This window comes from Budorcas taxicolor, chromosome 3 (genome assembly GCF_023091745.1).
Source record: "Budorcas taxicolor isolate Tak-1 chromosome 3, Takin1.1, whole genome shotgun sequence".
NCBI lineage: Eukaryota > Metazoa > Chordata > Mammalia > Artiodactyla > Bovidae > Budorcas > Budorcas taxicolor.
This window is the reverse complement of record NC_068912.1, coordinates 11,952,358-11,969,135: the sequence shown is the minus strand read 5'-3', so window position 1 is coordinate 11,969,135 and position 16,778 is coordinate 11,952,358. Positions and strand designations below refer to the sequence as shown.

Genomic DNA, 16,778 nt, shown 5'->3' with positions numbered 1-16,778 from the left:
CCCAGTGGCAAAATGTAAAATATTTGGCAGCTGGTATAACTCAGGCAGCAGCTAGTTGAAACAGAAGTTGCCCATAGTGCTGAAGAAGATTCAGAGGCCAAGGTACATAGAAATTTTCTAATGCGTTTGATCTGCTACCTAACCAACACTCATTAGGTCAATAAGCTGTATATCACTCTTCAATTAACATGAAGGAGATGCAGATGACTCTTTAGCCATATTAATTGTTGCACACATGGCTGAATACCCGTGCTGCATTTTCTTCCTCCTTTGACTTGCAGTGGGTATAAGACTTATAGAGATAAGCAGTACGCATTAGGTGACATTAGTTTCAGTTTGGGGGGTTTAATTATACTTTTGTGATTCTCACAGTATTAGGATCTGAGAAATTGAATCCTTGACACTGCTACAACAATTTCTACATCACTTTGTCTTGACATGCACATCAGCAAGTCCCTTTTATTACCTATTTTTCTCACTTGAAAAATAGCAGCCTTGAGTAAAGATTCTAGAGTAAAGAATCTCAAACTGGCTGTGAAATAAAAGTTCTTAAGAAGTTGAAAATTATGCATGTCAGGGTTGCAAACAAGGTATGTGTGCTAAGTCACTTCAGTTGTGTCCAGCTCTTTGAGACCCCATGGACTACAGTACACCAGGCTCATCTGTCCATTGGATTTTCAAGGCAAGAACACTGGAGTGGGTTGCCATGCTCTGCTCTAGAGTATCTTACCTACCCAGGGATCAAACCCACATCTCTTATGTCTCCTAGATTGGCAGGTGGGCTCTTTACCACTAGGCAAACAATGCATACTCTATGAGGTTTTCCATAGATTTTTCTGAGAATATCCATTTTAACAACCCCCCAGAGATTCTATAACCATTTCAATCTTAGTTTGGAAACTCTTGTATATGATCAATGATTCATAATTTTTTGTTTGTATTCAGAAGTTTCCTGACACTATTTAAAGAAGCAGGGTGATAACTGATATTTTGGTCCTGTTAAGTCTATTTTATGATTCTTTAATATGTCACTATTAGGATACTGTTCATTTTTTTGTCAGGTTTTATTGTACATCAATCTGGGATGTCCCTGGAATAGGGGCACCTACCCAGCACTGTCTTTCTGAGGGCATCCTTTACTTCCTTATTCCTCAGGCAGTAAATGGCTGGATTGAGAAATGGTACAATGACAGTATAGAGCACAGAGATGACCTTGTTGTGGTTGAAGGTGTACATGGCCTGGGGCCGTGCATAGGTAAAGAGAGTGGAGGAGTAGTAGATAACAACCACTGCCAGGTGAGAGGCACACGTGGAAAAGGCTTTGTGACGTCCCTGGGCAGTAGGAATCCTCAGGATAGTGGCAATTATGGCAGCATATGATGAAACCACAGCCATCAGAGGGAGCAGAATCATCACCAGGGCCAAGAGGAAGTCTACTAGTTCTGCTTGTTTCTTGTTAGAGCAGGTGAGGTTAAGTAGCGGAGAGATATCACAGAAAAAGTGGTTGATGATATTGGATCCACAGTATGACAGTCTGGAAATGAAAAGAAGCTTCATCATGGAGCTGAAGAAGCCACTACCCCAAGAGGAAGCAGCAAGGCGAGCGGCCACACTGAAGGGCATGAGACTAGGATAACGGAGCGGTTCACAGACGGCCAGGTAGCGGTCATAGGCCATGACTGCCAACAGCACACATTCGGTGCAAGCTAAGGCAATGAAGAAGTAGAGTTGGGTCATACAACCTACATAGGAGACTCTATGCTCCTGGGTAAGAAATGCCCCCAAGAGTCGGGGAACAGTGACATTGATATACCATAGCTCCAGGAAGGAGAGATGGCCAAGGAAAAAGTACATTGGGCGATGAAGACTTGGAGTGAGCCAGATGGTGGAAACAATGAGTGCATTCTCCAACAATGTCAACAAAAAAATTACAAGGAAGAGTACAAAGAGGAGCAGCTGAAGGGGTGGGGAGGTAGGGAAGTCCACCAAAACAAACTCTACTATGCTGTCTCCACTCAAATTTCTCATGATCTCTGTCCACTTGATTGACTGAAAAAGTAACAGGAAGAGCAAGATGTTGAAAGACAAATAGATCAAACTGCTGACATCCCCAGATTACAACCTTTTGAAGATACTCAACAGTATAGTATCAATTATTCCTACATCATTTTGTTCCATCCCTTTCCTGTATCACCTCCCACCTCTAGGGAAAAACTCAAAGACTTGAGGATTGTGCTCAATAACTTAGCAATTATAACAACACTGGGTATTTGATAAATGTTTGCTGAGTGATTTCAAAACAAGTCTTAGTATTTCAGTATTTGTTTTCTTATTTATGATAGGTTCCTTTTTTACTTTCTACAAACTCCTAACCCTCATAGAATATTTACTCAATACTTGTTTATGGAATGGATAAAAGAAAGAATGATAGCAAGATGGAGCTTGAGGGCTTATCTCTCAAGGGAAATTGAACTAAGAAGAAGTAGCTCAGGTACATTACTTGAGCTATAGTTCAAGGAAGTATTGGAGAAGAGCGGTTGGTTTGGGAACTGTTTTTTCACAGTTGGAGAAATAATTGAGTATAAAACAGAAAATGGAATTCTGTACCAGAAAAAGGGGTAATTTTTTAATTCATTTTGCAAGTTTTTTAGGTATATTTTCTGTATTAGAATTATATTGTCTCATTCCTAGGTGATGGGTTGAAAATGGACCACAAAAATGTATCCATGTCCTAATTCCTAGAACCTGTAAATATGACATCTATGACAAAGTCTTTGTAAATGTGGTTAAATTAAAGATATTGACATAGGAGATTATCCTGGATCCTCCTAATAAAACTTAAATGCAATTTCAAGGGTCCTTATAACAAAGAGGCAGAGGCAAATTTGAAATAGACACACAGAGGAGAAGGCAATATGAAGATGGAAAATAGAGAGTTTTGAAGATTCCAACCTTGACAACTGCAGTGATGTGGCCATGAAACAAAGAATGCCAGCAGTGCCAGGGACAAAGGAGCTAAAGAATAGACTTTTTGCTAGTGTCTTGTGGGAAGTATGTCCCTGCCAATACCTTGAATTTGGCCATGTGGCATTGATTTCAGAATTCTTGCCTCCAGAACTGTAAGAGCATACATTTCTATTGTTTTAAGCCAGCTAATGTGTGGTAATTTGTACAACAGTCACAGAAAACAGATACTGCTCATAAGGCATGAAAGTGAAAGAGGCATTCCTATGCCTCCTAGTCATCCATCTGTGCTTTTCCAATCTCCTATCAATATTGCCAGTAACCTGGCATTTGAGACTGGATCACATGTTAGATGTCATCAAGCATTTTCATTTTTTGTGTAACTTAAGTACTTGTAAAGGCAAAGGAGAAAAGGAAAGATATATCCATCTGAATGCAGAGATTCAAAGAGTAGCAAGGAGATATAAGAAAGCCTTCCTAAGTGATCAATGTGAAGAAATAGAGGAAAACGATAGAATGGGAAAGAGTAGAGACACCTTCAAGAAAATTAGAGATACCAAGGGAACATTTCATGCAAAGATGGGTGAAACAAAGAACAGAAAATGCATGGACCTAACAGAGGCAGAAGATATTAAGAAGAGATGGCATGAATGCACAAAAGAATTATACAAAAAAGATCTTCATGATCCAGATAACCATGATGATATGATCACTCACCTAGAGGCAGACATCCTGTGAATGTCTGGAGTGTGAAGTCAGGTGGGCCTTATGAAGCTTCACTACAAACAAAGCTAGTGGAGGTGATGGAATTTCAGCTGAGCTATTTCAAATCCTAAAAGATGATGTTGTGGAAGTGCTGCACTCAATATGCCAGAAAATTTGGGGAAAAAAGCAATGGCCACAGGACTGGAAAATGTCAGTTTTCATTCCAATTCAAAAGAAAAGAAATGTCAAAGAATATTCAAATTAACACACAATTGCACACATCTCATATGCTAGCAAAGTAATGCTCAACATTCTCCAAGCGAGCCTTCAATAGTATGTGGACTGAGAACTTCCAGGTGTTCAAACTGGATTTAGAAAAGGCAGAGGAATGAAAGATTAAATTGACAACATCCATTAGATCATGGAAAAAGGAAGAGAGTTCCAGAAAAACATCTATTTCTGCTTTATTGACTACATCAAAGCCTTTGACTATGTGGATCACAATAAACTGTGGAAAATTCTGAAAAAGATGGGAATATCAGACCACCTGACCTGCCTCTTGAGAAACATATATGCAGGTCAGGAAGCAACATATAGAACCAGACATGGAACAATAGATTGGTTCCAAATAGGAAAAGGAGTACATCAAGGCTGTCTATTGTCACCCTGCTTACTTAACTTATATGCAGAGTACATCATGCAAAATGCCAGGCTGGATATAGCACAAGCTGAAATCAAGATTGCCAGGAGAAATATCAATAACCTCAGATATGCAGATGACACCTCTCTCATGGCAGAAACTGAAGAAGAACTATAGAGCCTCTTGATGAAAGTGAAAGAGAAGAGTGAAAAAATTGGCTTAAAGCTCAACACTCAGAAAACTAAGATCATGGCATCCAGTCCCATCACTTCATGGCAAATAAATGGGGAAATAGTGGAAACAGTGACAGACTTTATTTATCTGGGCTCCAAAATCACTGCAGATAGTGACTGCAGCCATGAAATTAAAAGATGCTTACTCCATGGAAGGAAAGTTATGACCAACTTAGCATATTAAAAAGCAGAGACATTACTTTGCCAACAAAGGTCCATCTAGTCAAGGCTATGGTTTTTCCAGTAGTTGTATATGGATGTGAGAGTTGGATTGTAAAGAGAGCTGAGTGCAGAAGAATATGTGCTTTTGAACTGTGGTGTTCAAGAAGACTCTTGAGAGTTCCTTGGACTGCAAGGAGATCCAACCAGTCCATCCTAAAGGAAACCAGTCCTGAATATTCATTGGAAGGACTGATGCTGAAGCTGAAACTCTAATACTTTAACCACCTGATGCAAAAAGCTGACTCATTGGAAAAGACCCTGATGCTGGGAAAGATTGAAGGTTGGAGGAGAAGGGGATGACAGAGGATGAAGTTGTTGGATGGCATCGCTGACTCAATGGACATGAGTTTGAGTAAACTCCAGGAGTTGGTGATGGATTGGGAGGCCTGGCATGCTGCAGTCCACAGGGTCTCAGAGTTGGACATGACTGAGTGACTGAAGTGAATTGAAAATATTTTTAAATTTCAAGACTTTTGATTTCACTTTCTACTTACATTTTTTTTTTAGTTTGTTTGTTTCCTATACCCTTGAAACTGTAAGAAGATTTTTTCTTGTTGTTATATAACTGTTTTATAACTGTAAAAAGATTTTCTCCTGTTGTTATATAATTTCACAAATCAATAAAAATATAATGTTTTTAAAGTAATACTTACAAATTTATTGACATATTAATAATAATTTGAATTGTATTTTTTTGCAGTTGTGGTATGCATTCATGGAATACTTATTACCATAATGAGAAAGTTTTCAGCATCAAATCCAATCTTACTTTTTATTTTGGAGATATAAACACTGAGAAAACTAATTTACACAGTTAAATAACATTAATATGCCAAAGCTCAGGGAATGGAATTTGTTTTATTATAGTAAAAACACTAAATTATTTTAAATTTCTTTTAGTAGATCTATTATCAAAATTATCTTTTGAGGTATTAGTTGACAACTCATTTAGCTTTTATTTTAATTGTGTTGAAAGGAACATAATGCAAATCATGAATTGCACATGGATGCGCTATCCAGTCATTCACGTTCATATCAGTGACATTGGCACTGATAAACTTTCATTGTGGGGCACTTCCACTGAGTAAAATTCAGTTATGCAAAGATAAGGTTTTGAAAGGAAAGTGTGAAAGAGGAAGAAATACTTTCTCAAGCACATACATTTTAAGCAGAGCTGACTGTGGAGTTGAAGGTCAGGGAATGATTCCCTTGGATCAATTCATGTCTGGATCTTGGAATGTTTTTTGCATCTTCTAGTGCACAATGACCCAGGTTTGGAAAACTGATCTAATGTGTTAGAAACTTTTGACTCAGGGGTAAAGAATCTGCCTGCAATGCAGAAGACACAGGATGCATGGGTTTTATCCCTGGGTCAGGAAGATCCCTTGGAGGAAGAAATGGCAACCCACTCCAGTATGCTTGCCTGGGAAATCACAAGGACGGAGGAGCCTGGTGGGCTACAGTCCAGAGGGTCGCAAAGAGGAGGATGTGACTGAGCCACTAAGCACACACGTAATTTTCCAAGAGAGTCTGGAGAGGTGGAAAGTTTGGGAACTGGATAAGAAGGAAGTACAACATGCCTTGGGGCTAGATGATGATCCAATATGGGAAAAATTTAAAAATGGTGACTGGAAACGCCCAAGAGCTATGGTAATGAAATTCAGAAACTGAAGTAAACTGAGTAATGACAAAGTCTGAATATGGACCTGTCTTCACACCTCTATTCTCAGTAGCTAGAGCAGTGCCTAGGAAATAGTTGTTGTTGTTCCGTCACTCAGTAGTGTCCAACTCTTTGAGATCCCATGGACAGCAACACAGCAGGCTCCCCTGTCCTTCACCATCTCCCGGAGCTTACTCCAACTCATATCCATCGAGTTGGTGATGCCATCCAACCATTTCATCCTCTGTCGTCCCCTTCTCCTCATGCCTTCAATCTTTCCCAGCATCAGAGTCTTTTCTAATGAGTTGGCTCTTCACATCAGGTGGCCAAATTATTGGAAATTCAGTTTCAGCATCAGTCTTTCCTTTAGTATTAACTGTTTTGATCTCTTTGCTGTCTAAGGGACTCTCAAGAGTCTTCTCCAACACCACAGTTCAAAAGCATCAATAGACATTCAAAAATATTAGTGGAATGAGTTTGTCTTGATTTGTGTAATCTTGAATAAGATTTGTATCTCAATGATACAAGATTTGTATCATTCAGATACAAATTTTACAAATTATACAAATGGAATGCAAACTACAGTTCTTGTTAGTTGTAGCACTGCATGAAATTTGGTTGAAGCTCCAGTTTGCCCCAGGAGCAATCCTGAGGGACAGAAGAGAGTTGCTAGAAAACGGGGTGGGGAAGAATGGGAAGCATTCTGGGAAATTGTCATCTGGTTCAGAAGCTTTTTCTTTTTTATTTATTTTTTTCTTCTGAAGTCTGTCTTGTTCTGCAGACCACAGGAGCTTAAATAGTCTGCTGGTTCAAATGCGAACCTGAAGAAGGGTACCTTGTGCCCAGAGGTGCCCATGACCCTAACTCCTGACCACTCCTCAGTATTACTTTACATCATAATCTTCATAGCATTCTAGCTCAGTTATTGAAAACTGAATACTATTTGCTACTCTGACTGCACTGCTAGTACCAAGGATTTTCTTCTCTAGCCATTGCAACTCTGGCCACTAATCCCTGCCAGATATTGTCTCTCCTCATTTTCTACACCCTGTTCCAATCTACCTTCTCTACCCACAGTATTCAGATCCCCCAGATAACTATAACTATATCAATGTAACACATGCTCTTAACTCCTGTGTTATTTGCCCACCTCCTCCCCCACCATATTTCTATGTACTCTAACTTCTGGGCAATGTGTTTTCTCCCTTGTCATTCTTGGAGAAACACTTTATTGACACTTCAGGATTTTTATGGCATCAGGGTAGCATTCTACCAGCACGACAGCACAGGGCAGATGAATCTGAAGCTTCAGCATTCACACAGGTAAGCTGTTTAAACACACTTCTCATTTGACAGCTTAGGTTCCAAAAAATAATTAGTGAGGAAGAGTTCTCAGATTTTTTTCACTAAACTTCCCTTTAGAACCAAGAGCAGCTCTTTATCCGTAGGTCCTCTCAGGACTAAATTATATGGATGGTATCATACAATTCATTTTTTACTGTCAAATGCTCCCTTTCGTGAGTACCTTCTCTTCCACATCTATCAACCACTTGTCTTATTTAGTCCTCCAATCACATCAAAGTTCTTTAAGACACCACTTTGTTGTCTACTTCTGGTCCTTTGCATGTGATAAACATTATAAGTATCAATTGTTCTATGACGACTTTGTCCAGTAGACCACTCACATCTGTTGCTGTGACTATGACTCTATTAACAGATCTATGGAGCATTTATGTAGTTTCCTGGATTCTTCCTCCTCAAGAACAGGAAAAACTCACTTCTTTACCCTCACTAAGTGCTTTACATATCATATGTAACCAATAATTTATAATTCAGGAAAAATTAAGATTCCTCTTCTATTTCAGAGGTAGGAGGCTTAAACTGTTTTTTACATTTATCACATAGAGATGCTGTTACTGCTGGTCATAGTATCTGTCATTCCTAAATCATTGGCTTATATGACAATTAAAGAGACAATTTAGGTGAGAATGATTTGGCCAGAGTGTCAAATGTCCTCAATATTTTTTAAAAAGTAGTGATTTTATAGGTCTGTAGAATTGAAATCCACAGTTTTCCTCAGCTGGATGGGGTAACTCGGATCACCTTAAATGTCTATTTATGCCAGCATAATTTCTTTGATTTCTGTCTGACTTTTACTTCATGCTGCTGCTGCTGCTAAGTAATTTCAGTCGTGTCCGACTCTGTGCGACCCCATAGACGCAGCCCGCTAGGCTCCCCCATCCCTGGGATTCTCCAGGCAAGAACACTGGAGTGGATTGCCATTTCCTTCTCCAATGCATGAAAGGGAAAAGGGAAAGTGAAGTCTCTCAGTCGTGTCCGACTCCTAGAGACCCCATGGACTGCAGCCTACCAGGCTCCTCTGTCCATGGGATTTTCCAGACAAGAGTACTGGAGTGGGGTGCCATTGCCTTCTCTGGACTTCTACTTCATAGATTTTGCATAACTGAAGCTGAACAATAAATTGTCTGACTCCTAATGGTGTTCTTCAGGAAGCTACATATACATTTGCCCAGAGACAAACTGGGCAGAGACCTATACACAGGTATATCTCATTTTCAGAGTAAATCAAATCTATTTTGTTTTCTTTGATGTCTTTCTTTGACCATCACAAATTGAATACTCATAACTCAGTTAGCAAAGAACTTGGTGAATCAACAACTGAGAGTCCTGATTTCTGTCTGGAATCACTATCATGACTATCATAGTCTGTGTCCATATGGAATTCAGAGAAGACATAAAAATAAAATTGATTAGTGTGTTCAAGGTACTTAGTACTTTTTATATGCTGGCTTAATCCTCATAAGAGCCCAATGAGTTTAAGCACTTTGTTCTCTATAAACGGCAGAAAGATGCGTGACTTTTTTTTTCAAGATCATACATCTAGAAAATTGTGGAGCTGGGGTAAAGTCAGATGATCTGTTCATGGATATTTGGAAACAAAACTGTTATCTTATATACCTTCCATGGAAATTGGTAGATGTTCATAAGTACAGTATACAGCCAGATAAACTCACTCCTTCTGGTTGAAAAATAGTGCTTTGTTTTGCCATGTTATGTTGCATTGTGTTTGAGCTCATCTGTGCATGACAGTAAAATTCAACCAGTAGTTCTTTAAAATCTCATTTAAATTTGGGATGTATAGATATGGACTGAAAGTAGTAGGTATGGCTTTGGACCTGGTCTTAGGGCAAGGAGTGCTACTTTATGAATACATACAAAATTGATGTCTGACTCTCCTACTATCAACTTCTGCTCTCTGGATCCCCCTTTCCATACACAGTTTCCTATTTTTTCTATCACATTCAAGATCTCCAACATTTATCCACTATGTAGCTTAAGAACATTCTTACATTTGTGAAGATTTCAAATGTATACTTTTCAGGCACCAAATCCTTAATAATAAATATTCAGAGATGAGTAAAAGAACAGGGTACTAGGCATGAGCTGCTTGGACAACTAAGCTTTTTGAGATTTTTAAGCCAATTGAACATCTGAAGAAACCAAGAGATTTCTCAGGATTACGAGGAATCAGAAAACCAAAGGGAACTAAGGAAGGATCTGAGGGTATCTAGCCTAAGTAAGGAGAAGGCGATGGCACCCCACTCCAGTACTCTTGCCTGGAAAATCCCATGGAGGAGCCTGGTAGGCTGCAGTCCATGGGGTCGCTAAGAGTTGGACATGACTGAAGTGACTTAGAAGCAGCAGCAGCAGCAGCTTGAGTAAAGATAATATCCTCATAGAGTTTTATCTTTTTCTCTTCTGACTGCTAGTCCTCTGCATTCACTCAAATATCCATCTTAGGGTGTTTATCAGTAAATTAGTTACCTTTCTCTGTCAAGCAGGGGTGGGAAGCCCCAGCCACTCTTCAATAAAGTTGATGTTTCATGCTGGTCTCTGAGTAATGTGTGGCATGACAGGAAAAAGGTTTGGCAGATGGCTTAAGATGGGGTACTTCTTAAGTAAGCAGGAGCAGCAGTAGATAGCCCTTATAATCACATCTTTAGAAAATAGTCCCTTAGGAATTATTGCCATGGTAATTTACCTCTCCCTAAGAAGACTATGTCCAAGTCACCTCAGGGACCATTTGTTCAGGGAAATCCATGATACGATGAAAGAACACAATCTGGAGGGACATAGCTCTGGAGGAATGCAGGATAAAGTCCTTGAGTTCATTGCCAGAGTGTCATCTGTGTAGTACTTCTACAAATTCTATTTTCAGAGGTGCTAAAGAGGTTATTTGTCTGCATACTAGATAGATATAAAGCTAACCCAAATCTAAAATTCTGTTAAGGAAATTACAAAATAAAGTAAGCGAGTTAAGGACTAATTCTGGCAATCTCTCTAAGCTATTAAATGTTGAGAAAATATTGTTTGTCAAACTCTGTCCACTTTTGCATTTATATAACTTGTCTGTATGTGTGAAGGAGAGATTCTCTATTTCCCATGCTTAGGTCTACAGGCTCCAAAGAGGAGAGCATTCTTTCTTGTTTGCCCCCTTTCATACTCTTTTTTGAATAGAACTGGGCTTAGAGAGCATATAGGAAGACCTCAGGATAATTAGATGAAGGTATGCAGAGGAGTAATTTCAGATTCATGATTCCTGGTACAAACCTGAATCTGTTGAAAATACATTTTTTTCCCTACTGTCATAAATCTGGGTGTCCTGACTGCCATTCATGTCCTGTCAGTCCCTTTGTTCCCAGTCTACTAGAACTGTCCCAAATGGGGTAGATTATTTCCTATCATTTCATTTCAGTTCAGTCGCTCAGTCGTGTCTGACTGTGCAACTCCATGAATTGCAGCATGTCAGGCCTCCCAGTCCATCACCAGCTCCTGGAGCACACCCAAACTCATGTCCAATGAGTCAGTGATGCCATCCAACCATCTCGTCTTCTGTCATCCCTTTCTTCTCCTGGCCTCAATCTTTACCAGTGTCATGGTCTTTCCAGATAAGTCAGCTCTTTGGATCAGGTGGCCAAAGGTATGTGTTAATCTCTTTATCACTGGAAATGTTCAAAGAGATGCCAAAAGCATCCTGTTTAGAATGCAATATTGGTGAGTGAACCCACCTAATATAAGTAATTTTTACTCCTCTCTGTAATGAAGTTTGTTGTTATTGCAAAATGGTGGTTTAGTCACTAAGTGATGTATGACTCTTGTGACCCCATGGACTGTAGCCTGCCAGGTTCTTCTGTCCATGGGATTTTCATGGCAAGGATATTGGAGTGGGTTACCATTTTCTTCTCCAGGGTATCTTCCCAACTCAGGGATTGGACCTGGGTCTCCTGCATTGCAGCCAGATTCTTTACTGATTGAGCTATGAGGGAAGCAAAATAATAGGGCTTTAAACATAGTCTTTACAACAGATTAAATGATGCTATAAGGTGTGTTTCTGAGTTTCAGCTTGAAGGAGTGAGGAGATGTTAACTCTTAGAAAACACAAAAAGAGGAACAACATAAGAAAATCAGTGATGCGTTCAGTCTTAACACAGTAAGCGCAAAAAAAGAGGCAGGTATATACAGTAATAAGTTAGAAATGTTGGCCTAGGTTTTGCCAATCTTTATAAATTTTTAAGTACTAAAAAATGGTAAATATAACAGGAGTAAATTTGACAGATTTAATGAGAAAACCAGATATTATAAAAAGAGAGAAAGATGAACAAAGAGCTTGAAAATGGCCACTGGTAGACCAAAGAAGTGAAAAGATCAAAAGCTGTCTAAGAAAAGAATCATGAGAGCAGTTTTCTTGAGGGGAAGGGGAATATAGCTTCAGAAAGGAGAGGGAGATGAGAAAAATGGGAAAGTACCTTAGTAGTCAAATGAAGCAGAAAGGAGTGCTTTTATACTTTTTCCAATGGATGTTGGAAAAATATATACAATTGTCATTCACTGAACACTTTGTTTAAGTTTTAAGAAAAATCTCATTTAATTATCTTCACACAATGTAGCTACAATCTCAATTACCAAGTCCCTTAAAGTGGTTGAAATGAGACAGAATTTATTTCTCTCTTATATAATACCAGCGACAATCAGTTCACAGTAGGCAAGGCTGACACTGCAGCTTAGCATCACGAAGTTGTACAAGCCACAGAGTGGTTCTGCCATTCTCAAGAGAAGGTTTCTATTTCAGAGTTCAAAGTACTGGTTTCCCATTCTTAGCCATCAGGAAAGCAGAAAGAGAGATGCTGCTCTTAAGGGAGACATGTAGACATTGCACCCATTATTTCTTCTTACATGTGATTGGAAAAACTTAGTTGCTTAGCTAATCCTGGATGCAAAAGAAGCTAAGAAATATAGTAGCAATTATAATTAGCCACCTGGTATACCCATGTGCATGTAAATTTGGGGACTCATTGTTCAATTCTTTTGTTGTATTTGTCACCTGTGCCAAGAGCATGCTGCAGTTGCATAATGAGAACTGTTATCCGGTAAAACAAACCATGCTAAATTGTTCTTCAAGAATATCTTGGCTACTTGTAAATCCATACAAATTTTAATATACTTCATCATTTTCAGATACAAAAAAGGAAACTATTAGAATTTTCATTGGGATTTTCTTGAAACAGATTTGTATGGAAAGAATGGGCATTTATACAACATTGAGTCTTTTAACCCATGAAACTATATATCTCATGATTTACATATTTTTAAAAAATTACTTTAGTAATTCTTTACAAATTTGTCTGTAGAGGCTTTGCCTTTTATTAATTTTATTCCAAGGGGTTTAATAGTTTTAAAGCTTTTACATATAATATACACTTTTATATTACATTATAATTGTTAATTTAAGAAACTACAATTGATTTATGTTCATGTATCCAGCAGTATACTGATCATTAATTCTAATAATTTGCATGCAGTTTATTTTGGATTTTCTAACATACCATATCATAAAGAAATGACTCTTTGTCTTCCTTATAAAGCTAATGTATTTCATTTCTTTTCTTTTCTTACTGTACTGACAGTTTAGAATAACATAGAATAGAATTGATGAGAGAAGTTTTTCTTGTCTTGTTCCTAATTTAACCTGGACAGATTTAAGTATTTTACCATAAAGTAAAAAGTTTGATAATCTTCATTAGTTTAAGGAATTTCTTTTAATTTCTATTATACTACAAGCTTTTTTCTCTATCACCTGAATGGATTTTAAATATTATCAAAAGATTTTTTTGTACCAATTAATAATCTCATGATTAGTATTTTTTCTTCTGATACACTGAATGATTTCTAAATGTGAAAACTTTACAATTCGGAACTAAATTGAACTTGAGTATATGTATTTGGTTGATTTTATTTTACTTGAGATTTTTACATCTGTGTTCCTGGGAGAGATTGCAAGATATAGTGTATGGTGTGGTGGTGGTTTAGTTGCAAAGTTGTGTCCAACTCTTGCAACTACGTGGACTGTAAACCACCAGGATCCATTGTCCATGGGATCTCTCAAGTGAGAACACTGGAGTGGGTTGCCATTTCCTTTTCCAGGGGATCAAATCTGGGTCTCCTGCATTGTACGTGGATTCCTTACTGACTGAGCCACCAGGGAAGCCCCAGTATATGGTTTATGCCAGGCCAAAAAAAAAAAAAAAGGCTCAAGCTGGTTTTAGAAAAGACAGGAATCAGAGATCATATTGCCAGCATCTGCTGGATCATAGAAAAAGCAAAATAGTTCCAGAAAAATATCTATTTCTGCTTTATTGACTATGCCAAAGCCTTTGAATGTGTGGATTACAATAAACTGTGGAAAATTCTGAAAGAGATGGGAATACCAGACCACCTGACCTGTCTCTTGAGAAACCTGTATGCAGGTCAGGAAGCAACGGTTAGAACTAGGCATGGAACAACTGACTGGTTCCAAATAGGAAAAGGAGTATGTCAAGGCTGTATATTGTCACCCGCTTATTTAACTTATATGCAGAGTATATCATGAGAAACTCTGGGCTGGGAGAAGCACAAACTGGAATCAAGATTACAGAGAGAAATATCAATAACCTCAGATATGCAGACGACTTACGACTCATGGCAGAAAGTGAAGAGGAACTAAAGAACCTCTTGATGAAAGTGAAAGAGGAGAGTGAAAAAGTTGGCTTAAAGCTCAACATTCAGAAAACGAAGATCATGGCATCTGGTCCCATCATTTCATGGGAAATAGATGGGGAAACAGTGGAAACAGTGTCAGACTTTATTTTGAGGGGCTCCAAAATCAGATGCAGATGGTGATTGCAGCCATGAAATTAAAAGACGCTTACTCCTTGGAAGGAAAGTTATGACCAACCTGGATAGCATATTTGAAAGCAGAGACATTACTTTGCCAACTAAGGTCCATCGAGTCAAGGCTATGGGTTTTCCAGTGGTCATGTATGGATGTGATAGTTGGACTGTGTAAAAAGCTGAGTGCTAAAGAATTGATGCTTTTGAACTGTAGTGTTGGAGAAGACTCTTGAGAATCCCTTGGACTGCAAGGAGATCCAATCAGTCCATTCTGAAGGAGATCAGTACTGGGTGTTCTTTAGAAGGACTGATGCTGAGGTTCTGAAACTCCAGTACTTTGGCCACCTCATGCGAAGAGTTGACTCACTGGAAAAGACCGTAATTCTGGGAGCGATTGGGGGCAGGAGGAGAAGGGGACGACAGAGGATGAGATGGCTGGATGGCATCACTGTCTCAATGGACATGGGTTTGGGTAGACTCCGGGAGATGGTGATGGACAGGGAGGCCCGGCATGCTCCGATTCATGAGGTTGCAAAGAATCGGACATGACTGAGTGACTGAACTGAACTGAACTGAGCGAAAAAAAAAGAAAAAAGAAAAAAAATGAGTTGAGGGTGTTTATTCTTATCTATTCCATGTAATCTTTTTGTGCAGTTTGGAGCAATTTCCACAGTAAGACTTTGGCAGAATCTATCAGTGACATTAAAGGGCCCAGATAATTAATGTGATAAGTATTGGGGCAGTTTGAACATGGGTTGGAAAAGAATTTCCAGACACAGAGTATTTCAGTAAGGAATCAGTTTATTAAGAACAAAGAACAGAGATAATGTGGGCACTGTCAGTCCGTTGGGTCAACACCTCCTGATAGACCAAGGAAAGCTGACACTTTTTGTGGGTTAGTAGCCAATATGCAGAGTACATCATGAGAAACGCTGGGCTGGAAGAAGCACAAGCTGGAATCAAGATTGTCAGGAGAAATATCAATAACCTCAGATATGCAGATGATACCATCCTTATGGCAGAAAGTGAAGAGGACCTAAAAAGCCTCTTGATGAAAGTGAAAGAGGAGAGTGAAAAAGTTGGCTTAAAACTCAACATTCAGAAAACGAAGATCATGGCATCCGGTCCCATCACTTCATGGGAAATAGATGGGGAAACAGTGGAAACAGTGTCAGACTTTATTTTTTGGGGGCTTCAAAATCACTGCAGATGGTGACTGCAGCCATGAAATTAATAGACACTTAATCCTTGGAAAAAAAGTTATGACCAGCCTATATAGCATATTGAAAAGCAGACACATTACTTTGCCAACAAAAGTCTGTCTAGTCAGGCCTATGGTTTTTACAGTGGTCACGTATCAAGAGTTGGACTGTGAAGAAAGCTGAGTGCCAAAGGATTGATGCTTTTGAACTGTGGTGTTGAAGAAGACACTTGAGAGTCCCTTGGACTGCAAGGAGATCCAACCAGTCCATTCTGAAGGAGATCAGCCCTGGGATTTCTTTGGAGGGAATGATGCTGAAGCTGAAACTCCAGTACTTTGGCCACCTCATGCGAAGAGTTGACTCATTGGAAAAGACTCTGATTTTGGGAGGGATTGGGGGCAGGAGGAGAAGGGGACGACAAAGGATGAGATGGCTGGATGGCATCACTGACTTGATGGACGTGAGTCTGAGTGAACTCCAGGAGTTGGTGACAGACAGGGCGGCCTGGCGTGCTGCGATTCATGGGGTCACAAAGAGTCGGACACGACTGAGTGACTGAACTGAACTGAACTGAACTAAACCAATTTGGGGGCTTCCCTGATAGCTCACGGAGAAGGCAATGGCACCCCACTCCAGTACTCTTGCCTGGAGAATCCCATGGATGGAGGAGCCTGGTGGGCTGCAGTCCATGGGGTTGCAGAGAGTCAGACACGACTGAGCGACTTCACTTTCACTTTTCACTTTCATGAATTGGAGAAGGAAATGGCAACCCACTCCAGTGTTCTTGCCTCGAGAATCCCAGGGATGGCAGAGCCTGATGGGCTGCTGTCTATGGAGTCGCAGAGAGTCGGACATGACTGAAGTGACTTAGCAGCAGCAGCAGAAGCTGATAGCTCAGTTGGTAAAGAATCCACCTGCAATGC

General features: G+C 39.4%; 1 protein-coding gene across 1 annotated transcript; it reads right to left on the bottom strand.

The window, feature by feature from the left end:
* Positions 1 to 1,074: 1,074 nt before the first annotated feature.
* LOC128045275 (olfactory receptor 6P1) lies at positions 1,075 to 2,028 on the bottom strand. The gene has a single exon (XM_052637772.1). The coding sequence runs from the start codon at positions 2,026 to 2,028 to the stop codon at positions 1,075 to 1,077; it is 954 nt and encodes a 317-aa protein (XP_052493732.1).
* Between the last annotated feature and the right edge of the window lie 14,750 nt (positions 2,029 to 16,778).

Coding starts and splice junctions, on each gene's coding strand:
- LOC128045275 (XM_052637772.1), bottom strand. CDS start 2,028: ATGAGAAATTTGAGTGGAGACAGCATAGTAGAGTTTGTTTTGGTGGAC.